This window comes from Ranitomeya variabilis, chromosome 2 (genome assembly GCF_051348905.1).
Source record: "Ranitomeya variabilis isolate aRanVar5 chromosome 2, aRanVar5.hap1, whole genome shotgun sequence".
Lineage (NCBI taxonomy): Eukaryota > Metazoa > Chordata > Amphibia > Anura > Dendrobatidae > Ranitomeya > Ranitomeya variabilis.
Window position 1 is genome coordinate 186,278,254 of NC_135233.1, and position 17,134 is coordinate 186,295,387.

At 44.7% G+C, this 17,134-nt stretch overlaps 1 protein-coding gene across 4 annotated transcripts in view; it reads left to right on the forward strand.

The window, feature by feature from the left end:
- The window catches only part of HDAC8 (histone deacetylase 8), a 110,147-nt gene that overhangs the window by 36,676 nt on the left and 56,337 nt on the right, over positions 1–17,134 (forward strand). For 3 of the 4 annotated variants that reach the window (XM_077283306.1, XM_077283308.1, XM_077283307.1), the window contains exon 7: positions 5,980–6,088. The exons of the other annotated variant lie outside the window; for it this stretch is intronic. In XM_077283306.1, coding sequence (XP_077139421.1) covers positions 5,980–6,088 — 109 coding nt within the window. The remainder of the gene's footprint in view (positions 1–5,979; positions 6,089–17,134) is intronic. 4 annotated transcript variants of the gene reach the window in all.

Consider the following 17,134-nt stretch of genomic DNA (forward strand, 5'->3'; position numbering starts at 1 on the left):
CACATTAAAATTGGATGAAGGGTTTAGGAGTTTCAGCTCCTTAACATGTGCCACCCTGTTCTTAAAGGGACAAAAAGTAATTGGACAGATTAAATAATTTTAAATAAAATGTTCATTTTTAGTACTTGGTTAAAAACCCTCTGTTGGCAATGACTGCCTGAAGTCTTGAACTCATATACATCACCAGACACTGTGTTTCCTCCTTTTTGATGCTCTGCCAGGCCTTCACTGCAGTGGTTTTCAGTTGCTGTTTGTTTGTGGGCCTTTCTGTCTGAAGTTTAGTCATTAACAAGTGAAATGCATGCTCAATTGGGTTGAGATCAGGTGACTGACTTGGCCATTCAAGAATATTCCACTTCTTTGCTTTAATAAACTCCTGGGTTGATTTGGCTTTATGTTTTGGGCCATTGTCCATCTGTAGTATGAAACGACGACCAATCAGTTTTGCTGCATTTGGCTGGATCTGAGCACACAGTGTGGCTCTGAATACCTCAGAATTCATTTGGCTGCTTCTGTCCTGTGTCACATCATCAATAAACACTAGTGACCCAGTGCCACTGGCAGCCATGCATGCCCAAGCCATCACACTGCCTCCGCCGTATTTTACAGATGATGTGGTATGCTTTGGCTCATGAGCTGTACCACGCCTTTGCCATACTTTTCTCTTTCCATCATTCTGGTAGAGGTTGATCTTGGTTTCATCTGTCCAAAGAATGTTCTTCCAGAACTGTGCTGGCTTTTTTAGATGTTTTTTAGGAAAGTCTAGTCTAGCCTTTTTATTCTTGATGCTTATGAGTGGCTCGCACCGTACAGTGAACCCTCTGCATTTACTTTCATGCAGTCTTCTCTTTATGGTAGATTTGGATATTGATACGCCGACCTCCTGGAGAGTGTTGTTCACTTGGTTGGCTGTTGTGAAGGGGTTTCTCTTCACCATGGAGATTGTTCTGCGATTAGTGTTGAGCATTCCGATATTGCAAATATCGGGTATCGGCCGATATTCGCTGTATCGGAATTCCGATACTGAGTTCCGATATATTTGCGATATCGGATACCGGAATCGCAAGTTCCCATAGTGCAATTATGCACTATAATGGAGTGTGGGCGGTACGTGGGCGGAGACTGCGTGTGTGTGTGTGTGTGTGTGTGTGTGTGTGTGTGTGTGTGTGTGTGCGGGCAGGGTCTCTGCGTGCCTGCCGGGGCTCTGTGCGGGCGTGCAGGCATTGTCCGATGGGACTACAAGTCCCATCGGACGATGCCTGCAACAGTGACAGTGATTGACACATTAGCCAATGATGGGACAGTAGTAGTCCTATCATCCGGATAATGTGTTGAATGTAAAAAAAAAAAAAAATACTGCATGCATGCATGCATGCATGCATGCATGCATACATGCATACATGCATACATACATACATACATACATACATACATCACTGTGTTCCAAGTTATTATGCAAATTGGATTTAAGTGTCAAAACGTTTTAATTGTTTTGTTTTTCAAATAAACTCATGGATGGCATTGTGTCTCAGGGCTCAATGGATCACTGAAATCAATCTTAAACACGTGATAATTAGTTTTCCAGGTGATTCTAATTAAAGGAAAACTACTTAAAAATGATGTTCCACATTATTAAGCAGGCCACAGTTTTCAAGTAACATGGGAAAGAAAAAGCATCTCTCTGCTGCCGAAAAGCATCAAATAGTGCAATGTCTTGGTCAAGGGATGAAAACATTAGATATTTCTTGAAAATTTAAGCATGATCATCTTACTGTTAAGAGAGTTATGGCTGAATCTGAGCACAGTCATGCTGTTCATGCTGATAAAGGCATAATGAGGAAGGTTTCTGCCAGGCAAGTTAATCGGATAAAGAGAGCAGCTGCTAAAAAGCCATTACAAACCAGCAAACAGATATTTGAAGCCGCTGATGCCTCTGGAGTCCCTCGAACCTCAAGGTGTAGGATCCTTGAAAGGCTTGCTTTGGTTCATAAACCTACTATTCTGCCACCCCTAAACAGTGTTCACAAGCAGAAAAGGTTGTAGTGGGGCCAGACATACATGAAGACTAATTTTCAAACAGTCTTGTTTACTGATGAGTGTCGAGCAACCCTGGATGGTCCAGATGGATGGAGTAGTGGATGATTGGTGGATGGCCACCATGTCCCAACAAGGCTGCAACGTCAGCAAGGATGTGGAGGAGTCATGTTTTGGGACGGAATCATGGGGAAACAGCTGGTAGGGCCCTTTAAAGTTCCTGAAGATGTGAAAATGATCTCTGCAAAGTATATATAGTAATAGTAGTCCAATTAATAACGAGTGTCCCACGACGATCTTCCCTATAGAACAGTGACATCGGGTGATGTCACTGCTCTATAGGACCCTCAGCGACACACTGACAGGAGACAGTGGCTCCTGCAGTGCATCACTGAGAGGTTACCTTAGGACAAAGTCTCACTTTATGGCAATTGCTGCGTGGGAAAATTCCTCACGGCAATGCCAAAAGTGAGACTACGGACTATTTTTTTTTCAGCGGCGGAGGAATACAGTGCAGAAGGATACCTTCCTCCCGTCATTGTGTTCCTGGAGCCCCTAGAGAGCGGTCGCATCAGCTGATGCTGCCGTTCTCCACGGGAGATCGTCATGGGGCACTCGTGGATTTCTGCGAACAGGGAGTATATTGGTTGTTTGTTATTTTAATAGTTTTTACAGATGACACTGGCTTCGGGGAACAAAGTGACAAGTGATGGTGAGTATGTACTCTGTTTAATGTACTGTATGTCTGTCTGTATGTATTGTATGTAATGTATGAATGTTTTGTATGCAGTATGTATGTATGTATGTAGTATGTATGTTTTTTTGTTTGTTTGTTTTTTACATTCAACACATTAGCCGGATGATGGGACTACTACTGTCCCATCAATGGCTAATGTGTCAATCACTGTCACTGTTGCAGGCATCATCCGATGGGACTTGTAGTCCCATCGAACGATGCCTGCACACACGCACAGAGCCCCGGCATGCCGCACAGAACCCAGCACAGAGCCCCGGCATGCCGCACAGAGCCCCGTCACGCCGCACAGAGCCCCGTCACGCCGCACAGAGCCCCGTCACGCCGCACAGAGCCCCGTCACGCCGCACAGAGCCCCGTCACGCCGCACAGAGCCCCGTCACGCCGCACAGAGCCCAGCACAGAGCCCCGTCACGCCGCACAGAGCCCCGTCACGCCGCACAGAGCCCCGTCACGCTGCACAGAGCCTCGCACAGAGCCCCGGCATGCACGCATTTAGCCCCGGCAAGCACGCACAGAGCCCCGGCAGGCACGCACAGACCCCCGGCAGCCCGCACAGACCCCCGAGACGCCCGTACAGATCCCCGGCAGGCCCGCACAGACCCCGCCCGCACACACAGACACGCACAGTGTCCGCCCACACTCTACCCCCCCTCCGGGACAGGATGTAGAAGAACAGAAAGGGCTTATTTACATTCCGATATTTGTGTCCCATTGACTTGCATTGGTATCGGGTATCGGCGATATCCGATATTTTTTGGATATCGGCCGATCCAATCCGATACCGATACTTGTTGATATCGGAAGGTATCGCTCAACACTATCTGCGATCATTCACCACTGTTGTCTTCCGTAGGCACCCAGGTCTTTTTACATTGAGTTCACCAGTGCTTTCTTTATTTCTCAGGATGTACCAAACTGTAGATTTTGCCACTCCTAATATTATAGGAATTTCTCGGATGTTTTTTTTTCTGTTTTCGCAGCTTAAGGATGGCTTGTTTCACCTGCATGGAGAGCTCCTTTGACCGCATGTTTACTTCACAGCAAAACCTTCCAAATGCAAGCAGCCACCTCAAATCTACTCCAGGCCTTTTATCTGCTTAATTGAGAATGACATAAGGAAGGGATTGTCCACACCTGTCCATGAAATAGCCCTGGAGTCAATTGTCCAATTACTTTTGTTCCCTTTAAAAACAGGGTGGCACATGTTAAGGAGCTGAAACTCCTAAACCCTTCATCCAATTTTAATGTGGATACCCTCAAATGAAAGCTGAAAGTCTGAACTTCAACTGCATCTGAATTGTTTTGTTTAAAATTCTTTTTGGTAATGTCTATAACCAAAATTAGAAAAATGTTTTCTATGTCCAAATATATATGGACGTAACTGTAACTCATTAGGTGCCAAATGTTTTGATTGCTAATCTCTCCGCAATGCAGACCAGAGACTGGCTGCACGGTGGTCGGGGACGAGAGAATAGCTGCACTGTAGTCGGGGACCAGAGACTGGCTGCACAGTGGTTGGGGACCAGAGACTGGCTGCACAGTGGTTGGGGACCAGAGACTGGCTGCACGGTGGTCAGGCACCAGAGACTGGCTGCACGGTGGTCATGGACAAGAGGCTGGCTGCACTGTGGTCAGGAACAAGAGACTGGCTGAACGGTGGTCGGGGACGAGAGACTGGGTGCACGGTGGTCAGATATATATCAATTTGGATAAAAAATAACCTTTAATATGACCATTAAAATTAACAAAATTTTACATAGAAACCAAAAACAGGTGCAAGGTGCAAAGAAACAGACAACAATCAAAATACATTGAGATGCATATAGGAGTGGCAGTGTATGACACTCTTTCCTTTTACCTTGGTCACCAAACCCAGACCACAAAAAGTAAAATGCAAGATGTATATATACTTAGTAAGAATAAATCAATGTTGGTGGATGATTGAATCACATCCACCAGTTTATGCTCTCTCAATGTATGCAAATGGTCAAAAACACTCACTATTGTATAAAGTGGATATATACCACAACAACCATATTACATATCAGTGAGTGCGACCTTAGAGTGGCATTACTAGGCTGTACCGTCATAATTTCTGGCACATGTGATTGTTGACCCTAGTGTTTTCTTTCTTGGGACCACGGCAGTGGGTTATTAGATGAGAGGGTCTTATTTGTGGAAGTTTGTTTGTGGACTATGGAGTATATTTAAGGTCCCCAAGCCAAATAAGGTTGCACTCACTGATATGTAATATGGTTGTTGTGGTATATATCCACTTTATACATTTTATACAATAGTGAGTGTTTTTGACCATTTGCATACATTGAGAGAGCATAAACTGGTGGATGTGATTCAATCATCCACCAACATTGATTTATTCTTATTAAGTATATATACATCTTGCATTTTACTTTTTGTGGTCTGGGTTTGGTGACCAAGGTAAAAGGAAAGAGTGTCATACACTGCCACTCCTATATGCATCTCAATGTATTTTGATTGTTGTCTGTTTTTTTGCACCTTGCACCTGTTTTTGGTTTCTATGTGATATTTTGTTAATTTTAATGGTCATATTAAAGGTTATTTTTTATCCAAATTGATATATATCTTATGAAAGTTGGATTCTACCACTAGTAGTTAGTGTGCACGGTGGTCAGGCACCAGAGATTGGCTGCACGGTGGACATGGACAAGAGGCTGGCTGCACGGTGGTCAGGAACGAGAGACTGGCTGCACGGTGGTCAGGAACGAGAGACTGGCTGCACGGTGGTCGGGGACGAAAGAATGGGTGCATGGTGGTCGGGGACCAGAGACTGGCTGCACGGTGGTCAGGGACCAGAGATTGGCTGCACGGTGGTCAGGGACCAGTAGCTGGCTGCACGGTGGTCAGGAACGAGAGACTGGCTGCACGGTGGTCGGGGACGAGAGACTGGCTGCATGGTGGTTGGGGACCAGGTACTGGCTGCACGGTGGTCGGGGACCAGGGACTGGCCAGGCTGTGCAGTGGTCATTGAGTCTATAGACGTTTTCCACCTAGAAGAGTCGCTGGCAGAGCTGGGGATGTGCTCTCCTTTTTCATCTAAGTGCTGGCCATTGCTGGCGATGTTATACAGAGTGTGTGCTAGCCCAGTGTTTGCTTGTCACAGACTATTAGTATGCTAGTCTATAAATCAGTGTATTCCTTTTTTTTAGGGACAGGAGATATAAGTGACATCGGCCTTGGGAAGGGACGCTACTATAGTGTAAATGTGCCCTTAAAGGATGGAATCACGAATGACAAATATTACCAAGTCTGTGAAGGGTAAGACTATATTATGTACAGAGAAGGCAGACACAGCCTGAGGACTTTACCTGTTTTTTCTCGAAATCTTAATGTAATGCAGCAATGATGCCTGCCTTCTCTGCCTTTACTTATTTTTCCATATTGAGGCGCCTTGCCTGTATTTGCCCAACCATCATTAAAGGGAATCTGTCAGCAGGGTTCTGGTGCCAGATCTGAGAGCAGTGTGCACTCAGGAGTTTCCATTCTCTGCCGTTTTCAGCATCTCGTGACCACGTCATCATTACAGCATTTATACCCTGCCGAATCTGTGAATTCTCTCTAACACTGTAAGACTCCTATTCAGGCTTTCTAGCTTTGTTCTGAATGTTGTAGACTTACATTGAGAAAGTGACCTCCTCTCCACACTGCCCGAGATGGTACAGGCGGCATGTACCCCGATATGTTACAGGTGGCGTGTGCCCCGAGATGGTACACGCGACCTGTGCCCCGAGATGGTACACGCGGCCTGTGCCCCGAGATGGTACAGGCGGCGTATGCCCATAGAGCAGGCTGCATGTATCAGCAGTCAGGATCACTTTAAGCTCTCAAGGTGATGTCAGTGCCCACTTGTCCTTTGTTTTTTCTCCCTTTGTTTTTGGTTTTATTTTGTGGCATAGTTGTATACAAACAGCTGGTACCAGTTTCTATTGCCTCAAGTTCTTTCCAGTATTGTGCCTGAAATGACCAATCACAATAAGTGATCATTTACAGGGAATCTGTCACCAGAACTCTTCAATTTAATCTGATAATTAACAAATATATATATATATATATATATATATATATATATATATATATATATATATATATATATATATATATAATTAGTGTAGGCACATTAACAATATGACAACCTAGTTCCCAGTGTATTCTTCTCACCCAAGAAACAGAAGACATCAATAAAACATAAAATGCAACTAGTTTATTGAGAAACATTAACACTATTGAAAAAGCTGATGTATTCAGGGACATACAATACGCCGACAAACAGCATGCAGTGAACAATTAAATACATATCATAGTGTCCGAGCAAAAGGGTGTTTGGATTATAACAGACCTAGTGGCTACAGAAAACTCGCTGTGGTTCCCCTTTTAAAAAGCTGTTCTTGTTCACAAACCCTTTCCTCCATTGTGCCCATGGTGTATAGTATACCATAGTACAAACAAATGAAGTATAGGTTACCTAATGTGGCAGTAGTGTCAAATCAAAAGGGGGAAGTAGGATAATATCAGACACACTGTCAATAAACCAGACCTGGGCAAAGTGCAGGCCGAGACAGCCGAGGGGCTGGAAAACAGAGGTCCACGAGCCGCACCGTGCCCATTCGATTGCTGTCTCCATCTGACGACTCCATGATGATGTCATTTCATTGCGTCAGCTGTGTGCTGCGGAGAGTCAGCGCAGCGGAGGCAGGGAGAGACGCAGAGCTTCGGGGAACAGGACCGAGGTCAGTATGTGGTGTTCATTTTTTTTTCATGTGTATGGGATGTTTGGGTGGGCATAGGGAGGCTATAGGGGTGTTGTGCTGCACAATGGGGTGACTATGGGGGTGTTGTGCTGCACAAGGGGAGGCTATGGGGGTGTTGTGCTGCACAAGGGAGGCTATGGGGGTGTTGTGCTGCACAAGGGGATGCTATGGGGGTGTTGTGCTGCACATGGAGAGACTATGGGGGTGTTGTGCTGCACAATGGGGAGGCTATGGGGGGTGTTGTGCTGCACAATGGGGAGACTATGGGCATGTTGTGCTGCACAAGGGGAGGCTATGGGGGGTGTTGTGCTGCACAATGGGGAGACTATGGGCGTGTTGTGCTGCACAAGGGGAGGCTATGGGTGGTGTTGTGCTGCACAAGGGGAGGCTATGGGTGGTGTTGTGCTGCACAAGGGGAGGCTATGGGGTGTTGTGCTGCACATGGAGAGACTATGGGGGTGTTGTGCTGCACAAGGGGAGGCTATGGGGTGTTGTGCTGCACAAGGGGAGGCTATAGGGTGTTGTGCTGCACAAGGGGAGGCTATGGGGTGTTGTGCTGCACAAGGGGAGGCTATGGGGTGTTGTGCTGCACAAGGGGAGGCTATGGGGTGTTGTGCTGCACAAGGGGAGGATATGGGTGGTGTTGTGCTGCACAAGGGGAGGCTATGGGGTGTTGTGCTGCACATGGAGAGACTATGGGGGTGTTGTGCTGCACAAGGGGAGGCTATGGGGTGTTGTGCTGCACAAGGGGAGGCTATGGGGTGTTGTGCTGCACAAGGGGAGGCTATGGGGTGTTGTGCTGCACAAGGGGAGGCTATGGGGTGTTGTGCTGCACAAGGGGAGGCTATGGAGTGTTGTGCTGCACAAGGGGAGGCTATGGGGTGTTGTGCTGCACAAGGGGAGGATATGGGTGGTGTTGTGCTGCACAAGGGGAGGCTATGGGGGGTGTTGTGCTGCACAATGGGGAGGCTATGGGGGTGTTGTGCTGCACAAGGGGAGGCTATGGGTGGTGTGCTGCACAAGGGGAGGCTATGGGGGTGTTGTGCTGCACAAGGGGAGGCTATGGGGGTGTTGTGCTGCACAACGGGAGGCTATGGGGGGTGTTGTGCTGCACAAGGGGAGGCTATGGGGGGTGTTGTGCTGCACAAGAGGAGGCTATGGGGGTGTTGTGCTGCACAAGGGGAGGCTATGAGGGCGTTGTGCTGCACAAGGGGTGGCTATGAGGGCGTTGTGCTACACAAGGGGAGGCTATAGGGGTGTTGTGCTGCACAATGGGGTGACTATGGGGGTGTTGTGCAGCACAACACGCCCATAGTCTCCCCATTGTGCAGCACAACACCCCCATAGCCTCCCCTTGTGCAGCACAACACCCAAATACTTATACATCAAATACTTATTTCATGGAATAAAACACAAATTATGTAAAATTCATACAATGCGATTTTCTAATTATTATGTTTAGATTCTGTCTCTCACAGGTGAAGTGTATCTATGATAAAAATTACAGACCTCTCCATTCTTTGTAGGTGGGAAAACTTGTAAAATCATCAGTGGATCAAATACTTATTCTTTCCACTGTCAACACACTCGTACATGCTTGTACACACTCATACATACTTGTACACACTCGTACTTACACACACTATTACTTACTTGTACACACTCGTGCATACTTGTACACACTTGTACGTGTGTATAAGTAAGAATGTGTATAAATAAGTACAAGTGTGTACAAGTATGTACGAGTGTGTATAAGTACGAGTGTGCATAAGTATGTATGAGTGTGTATGTACGTGTGTATAAGTAAGAATGTGTATAAATAAGTACATACACACTCGTACATACTTATGCACACTCGTACTTATACACACTTGTACATACGTATACACACGTACTTTCATACTTGTACTTACTTACACACGTACTTAATTATACACACTCGTACTTATACACACCCGTACTTATACACACTAGTACATACACACTCTTATTCACACTAGTACATACTTATGCACAGTCGTACATACTTATGCACACTCATACATGCTTGTACACACTCGTACTTACCTATAAACACTCGTACTTTTACACACTCGTACATGCTTGTACACACTCGTACTTATACCCACTTGTCCATACATATACACACGTTCTTACACACTTGTACTTACTTGCACACTTGTACTTATACACACTCGTACATACTTATGCACAGTCGTATATACTTATACACACTCGTACATGCTTGTACACACTCGCACTTACCTATACACACTCGTACTTCCTTACACACTGGTGAAACTCTACATGAGTGGGTTGGGGGACACTTGCTTGGCACGGGATTTAAGCACTCAGGCACGATTTCTCCATTTAAGTCAGTCTATTTGGTTTATTACACATCATAAACCACGTAACATACATTTCTTTACATTCATGAATTTATCACGACCACCAGTCTGTTCATGTAGCAGATAAACTTCTCTTCCATATATTACAGTCCCCTTGTCCAGGGTTACCTTTCAGGAGCTCCGGCTCCACACACTGACTCCTGTCAGTGCTGGTTCCCAGGGAAAGCTGCCTCACTGGGATCACCGTCCTTGTGACCAGGGCACCTCAGATAGTCCAGACCCACAGTAGGAACTGTAGCTTCCCCCCACACAGTAGCCGTCACAGGCTCTGTAGATGCAGCCTCTCCATGCGCTTTCCAGGAAGTCCAGTCCCAGGCACTTCTAACACGCAGGCCATCAGTCTATAGCCTCACCAGGTGCTTCCAGCTCCAGTCCACTACAGGACAATCCAACACACAGGCTATTCCAGGACTCACACTCTCAGCAGGTGCTTTCAGGAATCCAGTCCATCCCAGGACATTCCAACACACTGACCATTCAGGTGCACGGTCTCTCAGGTGCTTCAAGGAAGACTCCACTCACAGGAGCTTCCAACACAGACAACCAGGTCCGAAACCCCACCACGTTCTATTCCGGGAGATGGCACTCCCAACACATAGGCTTTTCCAGGACCTACAGCATAGACTATTCAGGTCCACACTCTAAACCATGTGACCCACACCCTGGTCACATTATGTATCTGTAACCACCCCCATAGGTCAGTGGTGTGTGTGGTTAGCCAGTCCCGCCCAACTGTCCAGCTAACCCTGTAAGCCCGCCCTTATGCGTAAACACAACAAACACTTGTGGAACTATAAGTCCCAGCATAACCATATCATTTTGGGCTTACAGCGCAGAGCACCTCTGTGACACATAACCTGCCATTTACAATAATGCCATTCCCTAATTCACCATTATGCCTCCAAGCGCATCCTGAAGCACACACAAAGCGCCCCCCTGGCTGTAACATGGGTCATCGCACCACAACACTCGTACTTACTTATACACACTCGTACGTACTTATACACACTCGTACTTATACACACTTGCACATACTGTTACTTATACACACTCGTACTAATACACACTCGTACTTATACACACGAGTACATACACTCGTACTTACTTGTACACACTTATACTTATACACACTCATACTTATACACACTTGCACATACTTGTACACACTTAGTTACTTATACATACTTGTACTTACTTATCCACACTCGTACTTATACACACTCGTGCTTATACACACTTGTACATACTTATACACACTCGTACTTATACACACTCGTACTTATACACACTCGTACTTATACACTCGTACTTATACACACTCGTACTTATACACACTCGTACTTACTTGTACACACTTATACTTATACACACTCGTACATACTTATACACACTTGTACTTATACACACTCGCACATACTTGTACACACACACTTATAGTTACTAATACACACTCGTACTAATACACACTCGTACTTATACACACGAGTACATACACTCGTACTTACTTGTACACACTTATACACACTCGTACTTGTACACACTTGCACATACTTGTACACACTTATAGTTACTTATACATACTTGTACTTACTTATCCACACTCGTACTTATACACACTCGTACATACACTCATACTTACTTGTACACACTTATACACGCTCGTACATACTTATACACACTCGCACATACTTGTACACACTTATACTTATACACACTTGTACTTATACACACTCGTGCTTATACACACTTGTACATGCTTATACACACTCGTACTTATACACACTCGTACTTATACACACTCGTACTTATACACACTCGTACTTATACACACTCGTACTTACTTGTACACACTTATACTTATACACACTCGTACATACTTATACACACTTGTACTTATACACACTCGCACATACTTGTACACACACACTTATAGTTACTAATACACACTCGTACTAATACACACTCGTACTTATACACACGAGTACATACACTCGTACTTACTTGTACACACTTATACACACTCGTACTTGTACACACTTGCACATACTTGTACACACTTATAGTTACTTATACATACTTGTACTTACTTATCCACACTCGTACTTATACACACTCGTACATACACTCATACTTACTTGTACACACTTATACACGCTCGTACATACTTATACACACTCGCACATACTTGTACACACTTATACTTATACACACTTGTACTTATACACACTCGTGCTTATACACACTTGTACATGCTTATACACACTCGTACTTATACACACTCGTACTTATACACATTCGTACTTATACACATTCGTACTTATACACACTCGTACTTATACACACTCGTACTTATACACACTCGTACTTATACACACTCGTACTTATACACACTCGTACTTATACACATTTGTACATACACACTCGTACATACACACTCGTATTTGTACACACTTATACTTATACACACTCGTACATACTTGTACACACTTATACACACTCGTACTTATACACACGCACATACTTGTACACACTTATACACTCGTACTTATACACACTCGTACTTATACACACTCGTACTTATACACACTCGTACTTATACACACTCGTACTTATACACACTCGTACTTATACACACTCGTACTTATACACACTCGTACTTATACACACTCGTACTTATACACACTCGTACTTATACACACTCGTACTTATACACACTCGTACTTATACAGTACACTCTTACTTGTACACACTTATACTTATACACACTCGTACATACTTATACACACTCGCACATACTTGTACACACTTATACTTATACACACTTATACTTATACACACTCGTACATACTTATACACACTCGTACGTACTCGTACACACTCGTACTCACTCGTACGTACTCGTACTCACTCGTACGTACTCGTACGCACTCGTACGTACTCGTACACACTCGTACGTACTCGTACTCACTCGTACGTACTCGTACACACTCATACACACTCGTACTCACTCGTACACACTCGTACTCACTCGTACACACTCGTGCATACTTAGACACACTGGTACATTCTTGTAGGTCTTTTTTTATCAAATAAAAATACTTCACGTGACATAACTATGATACGTTACAAAATAAAATGCAACAGAACAAAACAGAAGACCAAAACTCCAATCAGACTACAGAATCAGACACAAATCACAAAGAAATAAACTAGAAATGGAAACAAAATGGAAAAAGTTCATGACCTACAAATCAGGGAAAAAAGAAAAATTCAAATAAAATAAAGAAAAACAACTAAAAATGGAAAAACAAAACAAAATGCCCATAATTACATGAATATCCCCATAAAATAATAAATAATATATAGTATAAAATCTTGTAAGACCCCCGACCCAGCTTCATTCACACTACTATATACAACCCCCAACTACATTCACACCGTCCTATATACAATACTACAGTGCCTTGCGAAATTATTTGGCCCCCTGGAAGTTTTCCACCTTTTCCCACATATCATGCTTCAAACATAAAGATACCAAATGTAAATTTTTGGTGCAGAATCAACAACAAGTGGAACACAATTGTAAAGTTGAACGAAATTTGTTGGTTATTTTAAATTTTGGTGGAAATTCAAAAACTGAAAAGTGGGGCGTGCAATATTATTCGGCCCCTTCAACTTAATAATTTGTTGCGCCACCTTTTGCTGTGATTACAGCTGCAAGTCGCTTGGGTTATGTCTCTATCAGTTTTGTACATCGAGAGACTGAAATTCTTGCCCATTCTTCCTTGGCAAAAAGCTTGAGCTCAGTGAGGTTTGATGGAGATCGTTTGTTAACAGCAGTTTTCAGCTCTTTCCAGAGATTCTCGATTGGCAATCCATTCTAACACTTGGATACGTTTATTTGTGAACCATTCTATTGTAGATTTTGCTTTGTTTGGGATCATTGTCTTGTTGGAAGACAAATCTCCATCCCAGTCTCAGGTCTTTTGCTGACTGCTACAGGTTTTCTTCAAGAATGGTCTTGAATTTGGCTCCATTCCATCTTCCCATCAATTTAAACCATCTTCCCTGTCCCTGCTGTAGAAAAGCAAGCCCAAACCATGATGCTGTCACCACCATGTTTGACAGTGGGGATGGTGTGTTCAGGGTGATGAGCTGTGTTGCCTTTACGCCAAACATATCGTTTGGCATTGTTGCCAAAAAGTTCGATTTTGGTTTTATATGACCAGAGCACCTTCTTCCACATGTTTGGTGTGTCTCCCAGGTGGCTTGTTGCAAACTTTAAACAACACTTTTTATGGATATCTTTGAGAAATGGCTTTCTTCTTGCCACTCTTCCATAAAGACCAGATTTGTGCAGTGTACGACTGATTTTTGTCCTATGGACAGACTGTTCCACCTCAGCTGTAGATCTCTGCAGTTCATCCAGAGTGATCATGGGCCTCTTGGCTGCATCTCTGATCAGTCTTCTCCTTGTTTGAGATGAAAGTTTAGAGGAACGGCCGGGTCTTGGTAGATTTGCAGTGGTATGATCGCTTGCACAGTCCTCCTTGGGATGTTTTGGAAATCATTTTGTATCCAAATCCAGCTTTAAACTTTTCCACAACAGTATCACGGACCTGCCTGTTGTGTTCGTTGGTCTTCATGATGCTCTCTATGCTTCAAACAGAACCCTGATACTATCACAGAGCAGGTACATTTAAACGGAGACTTGATTACACACAGGTGGATTATATTTATCATCATCAGGCATTTAGGACAACATTGGATCATTCAGAGATCCACTATGAACTTCTGGAGTGAGTTTGCTGCACTGAAAGTAAAGGGGCCGAATAATATTGCACGCCCCACTTTTCAGTTTTTGAATTTCCACAAAAATTTAAAATAACCAATAAAATTTTGTTCAACTTCACAATTGTGTTCCACTTGTTGATTCTTCACCAAAAATGTACATTTGGTATCTTTGTTTAAAGCGTAAGGTTGAAAAATTCCAGGTGGCTGAATATTTTCGCAAGGCACTGTGTATACACTATAAACACATTACACTAAACCGAATATTATACAACACCGCAAACACAATTACCTACTGGTCCCACTGCCTTGCCTTACAGCCACCCCCATACACCACCATATTCACCCTACAACAAACCTAAACACAATACAGTATACAAAATTAACACTTTTTTTTTAACTTTTTTTTTTTTTTTTTTTTTTTACACTATATATAAACTCACATCTACACTTAACTATCCCGCCACCCCTGATCTAGCTCTGGCCACAAAGTTCGGGAATTATCTGAGCTAGGATCAGGCCCCAAAGTTTTTCCCCAGGCAGGGCCTGGGCCAGGCCAGATCAGTCTCTTATCACCGCCGTTGAACCCCCCCCCCCATCCCCTCAATCCCCCACTCAACCTAAGGGTACCATCTCACAAAACGATTTACCAACGATCACGACCAGCGATACTACCTGGCCGTGATCGTTGGTAAGTCATTGTGTGGTCGCTGGGGAGCTGTCACACAGACAGCTCTCCAGCGACCAACGTTGCCGAGGTCCCCGGGTAACCAGGGTAAACATCGGGTTACTAAGCGCAGGGCCGCGCTTAGTAACCCGATGTTTACCCTGGTTACCGTCGTAAATGTAAAAAAACCAAACAGTACATACTCACATTCCGGTGTCCGTCAGGTCCCTTGCCGTCTGTTTCCCGCACTGACTGACTCCCGGCCGTAAAGTGAAAGCAGATCACAGCGGTGACGTCACCGCTGTGCTCTGCTTTCACTTTACGGCCGGGAGTCAGTCAGTGCAGGAAGCAGACGGCAAGGGACCTGACGGACACTGGAATGTGAGTATGTACTGTTTGTTTTTTTTTACATTTTCGACGGTAACCAGGGTAAACATCGGGTTACTAAGCGCGGCCCTGCGCTTAGTAACCCGATGTTTACCCTGGTTACAAGCGACCGCATCGTTGGATCGGTGTCACACACACCGATCCAACGATGACAGCGGGAGATCCAGCGACGAAAGAAAGTTCCAAACGATCTGCTACGACATACGATTCTCAGCAGGGTCCCTGATCGCTGCTGCGTGTCAGACACAGCGATATCGTATGGATATCGCTGGAACGTCACGGATCGTACCGTCGTAGCGACAAAAGTGCTACTGTGAGACGGTACCCTAAGACCCTCTATTATACACAATACACTATATACAATACACTATATACAGTATATACATAAACCAACATTACAGAACACAACCTACATACTCACTACCCAGGGCTCAAGTTCAATGCCTGCAAACCTTCTATTTCAGGGAGCAGAAATTCAAAACAAAAATCTAGGGTGTAAAGACATCAGCCCACCACCAGGATATAGGATTACTAATGGACTAAGGCACCCTGAAGGAGAAACCCCTCCAGAGATGGGCCTCCCTCCGGGCACCCAGTCTTTCGCACTCCACAGAATGCACCTTCACCAGGGCACCTAGGATGCTGCTACAAACTTCATCTACACGGAGGATTTTATTCTGCGTCGAAACTAAAACTCATGCGTTCCACGTGAAGTACCTTACCACTGTGCTGACTAAGAATAAAGTGGCTCAGTCCCTTCTCCCGAGGTCTCTGAACGCTCCATAGGCCCACTCGGCAAAGGACAGAGTGGCCAGCCGCGGCCAACCAATGGAAGCTTCCACCCTGTTGTACACCTCTGTATTAAAAGGAACAATGAAGCAGGGAGTGCTCCATGCACTTGGTCCCACTTGGACTGGGGACCATAGATGTTAATGAGCCGAAGCTCCTGTCCCCCCATGGAGACATCTAGGATCAAGCATCTCCCCATTTCTAATTCGATCAATTGTCTACATTGAGCCGTTGCGGTCTTAAAAAGGACCGCCGCCCCGCTATACGGCTCGGCCGCAAGAGAAGACCAGTAGGAGGGCCCATGCCTCCACTCCCGCCTTGCTTTATGCATGGTTGATAGGTCAGTCAACCTGGTCTGCAAAAACGAAATGTTGGCGTCAAATTGGCCGAGAAAATGAAAGGCCGTGTACCTTGCCGCTTCTGACTTTATGCTGGTGACATTAATGGTTGCCAGCATCAACGGGGTGGGTGCCGCCATCATGATTGATTGAATTAGATAGCCTTTTTCTTCCCA